The 4,955-nt window shown below is 34.5% G+C and overlaps 1 protein-coding gene across 1 annotated transcript; it reads left to right on the plus strand.

Annotated features, from left to right (window-relative positions):
* Window positions 1-220: 220 nt before the first annotated feature.
* Window positions 221-1,319, plus strand: LOC117685193 (galactose-3-O-sulfotransferase 3). Its single transcript, XM_034459490.2, has one exon. It carries the CDS (start codon window positions 327-329, stop codon window positions 1,317-1,319), a length of 993 nt encoding a protein of 330 aa, XP_034315381.1. The 5' UTR covers window positions 221-326.
* The last annotated feature ends 3,636 nt before the right edge of the window (window positions 1,320-4,955 follow it).

Here is a 4,955-nt window from a genome sequence, read left to right on the forward strand (position 1 = left end):
AATTTCAAAATGCAAAAAAGTTTACATACGGACAGACGGACGACAGACAAATTGAGATCAGTATAGCTCACTTGAGCTTTCAGCTCAGGTAAGCTGAAAATGGAATGTTCTTTTAAAATGCAAATAACATTCGTACCTCATACTTGTATTTGGTCATTAATTATAAAACAATCATTAAACTTGAACATACATATTCTGACATAATATGTTTTAGGTACATTTTATATCTCCTTCTCTTGGCTGTGGTTGTAACAATATGTACATACAACATTGGTCTTTCCTGGAGGATCCGTTCAATAATCTCCACAAGATCTCAGGCATTTGGTATGATTGGAACACCAAATCAACCAAGAAAGGTTCATCATCACATAGCTTTTCTGAAAGTTCATAAAACCGGAAGTACGACTGCTCAGCGTATATTTTTGCGGTACGGAATAGAAAAAAATTTGACGTTTGTTGTTCCTAACAACAAATCCTGGTACCGAAATATAATCAGCATTAATGATACTGTGATTCCCGGATATAACGTTATCCTTCCTCCCGAGGGCAAACATTTTGATATTTTATGTTTTCATGTCGTCTACAACAGAACTGCCTTTGAGAAATTAATGCCAAATGATACTAGATATGTTGGGATTTTACGTGAACCGTACTTACAGTTTGATTCCACACTTCGATATTTCAAACCCAATGAGGTGTTTGGAAATGGGCAAAATGTCAGTACTTTTCTCAAAAACCCGCAGCTGTACGAAAACGAGGACGTGAAATTTTCATTTACAAATAATAGGATGGCTTTTGAATTTGGATTCCCATCTCACCTTTTTAAGGATTTTAACGCAACAGAGGTCAAAAGTTATTTGCAGAAACTGGACAAGGAATTTGATGTTGTCCTTATAAACGAATACATGGATGAATCGGTGGTTCTTTTAAGACGAATATTGAACTGGAATGTCAGTGACATACTGTTTATAACATTAAATAAAAGCAGAAAAAAGCATATTGTAGATACCTCTGAGCTGGAAAGAAGGAAACTGTATCGTCAATATGCAAAACTGGATCATGCACTTTATGAATATTTCTTGGAAAGGCTGTGGCGACAAATTCGTTTTTACGGACATGATATAATGAGTGAAACATCTTATTTTAAATATTTGAGAAAAACAGTGGAAGTGTTTTGCTTTACGGACTCTATGGCCGATTTGTTTATCCAAGAGTCCACATGGAATGAGCGTTTTAGTTTTGATAGAAGAGATTGTGAAAACATGTTCAGATCTGAGTTGCATACTGTTGACGAAATTGTTTCCAAACAATACAAATAAAGTACATTTAAAATTTAGTTACACATGCTTATTTTTTAGACAATTCTTGTTTAGAAGACATATTTATGTGATAATCTAAACGTGTCAAAGACAATTAATGTCAGAAGAAACTATCGATTCAATATTCATAACAACTATAGTTTGTCCCAAGTTATTGCTTCCATCAATTTCTGATGATTTTTAATAAAACTACACATACCTGTGAAAGAAATACAATTGAAATCGATGAAAGGGATTATATCCAAGATATCTTCATTGAACAATTATATCCGTTTTCACTCATAAAATTTCACAGGAACGAAAACAATTTTCACTCATAAAATTTCACAGGAACGAAAACAATTTTCTTACGGAGATTTGTAATTGGAAATGTTTACATCTTTTCTCCATTCGGAATACACTCGGAATACATCGCGCAATTTTTTAACATTATCATCCGGGCCTATTAATGGCTGATGCAATGCAAAATATCCGTAGACTTTCAATTTTTGGATGTGTATTGAAACCTGAAGCGGTAGAGGGAGCGTTTCAAAACAGATAATCTGGACATTTTTCATATTAGTGGATGAACGTAGTCTGAGCACAAAGGTATTTACTATCATTGAAATATCAAGCAAAAAGTGGTGGAAGCAAAAACCCGGGACAGAGTATAGAAACGAGCTCGTTGCAAAGCAACGAATGGGTCTTCCGTCGCCACTGCGTCATATAAGTGACGTAATACAAAATTGATAACCTGGCCATGATGTAATGACATAAACAAAACATTAAATTATGGTTATAGCGAACACGCTTATAATGAATTGGCGCGTACAGCGAAGTAATTTTTATTCCCTGTGATTTTATTACATGTTGTAAACTTGACGGATATAACGATTTACGTTTGAAACGAAGTAAAGCCCGTCCCTGCATGGCACTTCGTTATAAGCATGTTTTACTGTACACTGCTAGATGTATAGATCATTAGCTAAATAGACAAACGCTCTCGACATTCATAAGATTTTAATTTGTTTCATGGTGATTTCTTAGTGAAATACAATTGCTCTGGAGCCATATACTAGTACATGTACATTAAAGTTAGTTGATATACCATCAATTTTGAATATTTTTTTTCCATTTCTATGATGCACTAAGCCTAATTAGGTTAAACATGTAGATTTATAGTCTTAGATTGGATACAAATAATGTATTGGGCATAGGACTCTTAGCTCTTAGGACTTTGTAAGTCATTTTTTTATCAATTGTTTGGGATTTGTCTGGAGTTCAATAAACATTTGTTCATTTTTGCTTGTACCATCTTTTACATAATCACGCACATTAAATAATTATACAATACAGACACGTAGTATCGATTTCAATGTGGAGAGGGGGTGATACAGACTTACCCAAAAAACCTTGACAAAACAATCCCCACCCCCACCCCAAAAAATACATTTTACAAATCACGAAAATCTTAATCCGTTGTGGGGCAGGGGTTTCGGTTTAACTATAATTTTACTGTTAATTATGCCCCCCTGCTGTCGGTCGGTCGGTCCACCAACAGTTTCCGTTCATTTTCTTCGCAGAGGATGAACATATTGAAATGAAATTTGGTATACATGTTTATCATGATAATATCTAGATCAAGTTCGATATTGGGTACGATCGGGCAATTTTTGACAGGCCCTTGGACGTAGAAAAATTCCAGTTATTTGCAGTTTCCGCTCATTTTCTTAGCAGAGGGTGAACATATTAGATTGAAATTGGGTATACAGGTTTATCATGATATTATCTAGGTCAAGTTCGATATTGGGTACGATCGAGCAATTTTCGACAGAGTTATGGCCCTTGGATGTAGAATAATTCCAGTTATTTGCAGTTTCCATTCATTTTCTTCGCAGAGGATGTCATTGAACATATTGAAATGAAATTTGGTATACAGGTTTATCATGATAATATATAGGACAAGTTCGATATTGGGTACGATCAAGCAATTTTCAACAGAGTTATCATGGCTCTTGGACATTGAAAAATTCCAGTTATTTGCAGTTTCCCCTCATTTTCTTCGCAGAGGGTGCACATATTGATATGAAATTTGGTATACAGGTTTATCTAAATAATATCTAGGTCAAGTTTGATTTTGGGTATGATAGAGCAATTTTCGTCAGAGTTATACCCCTTGGACATAGAAAAATTCCAGTTATTTGCAGTTTCCCCTCATTTTCTTCGCAGAGTGTGCACATATTGATATGAAATTTGGTATACAGGTTTATTTAAATAATATCTAGGTCAAGTTTGATTTTGGGTATGATAGAGCAATTTTCGTCAGAGTTATACCCCTTGGACATAGAACAATTCCAGTTATTTGCAGTTTCCCCTCATTTTCTTCGCAGAGTGTGCACATATTGATATGAAATTTGGTATACAGGTTTATCTAAATAATATCTAGGTCAAGTTTGATTTTGGGTATGATAAAGCAATTTTCGTCAGAGTTATACCCCTTGGACATTGAAAAATTCCAGTTATTTGCAGTTTCCCCTCATTTTCTTCGCAGAGGGTGCACATATTGATTTGAAATTTGGTATACAGGTTTATCTTAATAATATCTAGGTCAAGTTTGATTTTGGGTATGATAGAGCAATTTTCGTCTCAGAGTTATACCCCTTGGACATAGAACAATTCCAGTTATTTGCAGTTTATATACATTTGCTTTGTGAATGTTTCCAAGGGAGGGGGGCATACATGTAAGTGTTTCACAAACATTTCTTGTTTCATTATGTTTGCTATATGACTCGTATATATCTATATATGTTAGGAACGCCCGGGTCTATAAAACTCGGCCGGGATTTAGTATTATTCTTTACTATATACATTTGTTAAATAAGCAGCAGTTGGCAATTTTATTGATTAGATGCATTACGGGGATATCGATTGGGGCTTAAATTTCTATTCACAATAATGGTAATTATCACATTCTTGGATTTGATATGATATTGTTTCATATCTTTTACGTTTAGTATTCTTTTTATCCTTCCGAACTTGGATTATCTACGGGACTAACCCCTAGACATTACCGTTACAATAAGACGATGGTGCGTTTTTTGTTTTTTCTTTGGTGCCAGTATTCGGTGTCTCAAGAATTTACCATAAATATTCAAAAACCCTTGTATATGACAGCGTATAGGAAAATAATTCCGTTTCAAATATAATTTCAGAATCAATTTCTTAAGGTGACTTAAAATTGAACACGATTTGAGCCCCAAAATTTAAATATTTTTTTCAATTTTTATGTCTAGAATGGTAAATTAATACTTTATGTGCTTTACAAAATTTGAATGCTTTGTTGTGTAGATAATCTGAAGTCCGGACCCCCCTTCCCCCACACTCCTGGAAAAATCAAATTTCTTTAAATTTATACATGTGTATTAAAATTAACGAGTCTATGGCTCGCAACCCCACCACCCCACCCCTACTTCCATAACCCTACACCTGGTATTGTGCCTTTGCCTGCAGATAGATAACCAGATCTAGAACACGATAATCCAGTGCTTCGAATTCATTGTGTATGTGGTTAAAAACTGAAACAAAACCAAACTATGAATTACTCATACGTGTATGTTCTCAAAAACAAAGTACATGTTAAGACAAAATGCATATAAT

This window comes from Magallana gigas, chromosome 5 (assembly GCF_963853765.1).
Source record: "Magallana gigas chromosome 5, xbMagGiga1.1, whole genome shotgun sequence".
Lineage (NCBI taxonomy): Eukaryota > Metazoa > Mollusca > Bivalvia > Ostreida > Ostreidae > Magallana > Magallana gigas.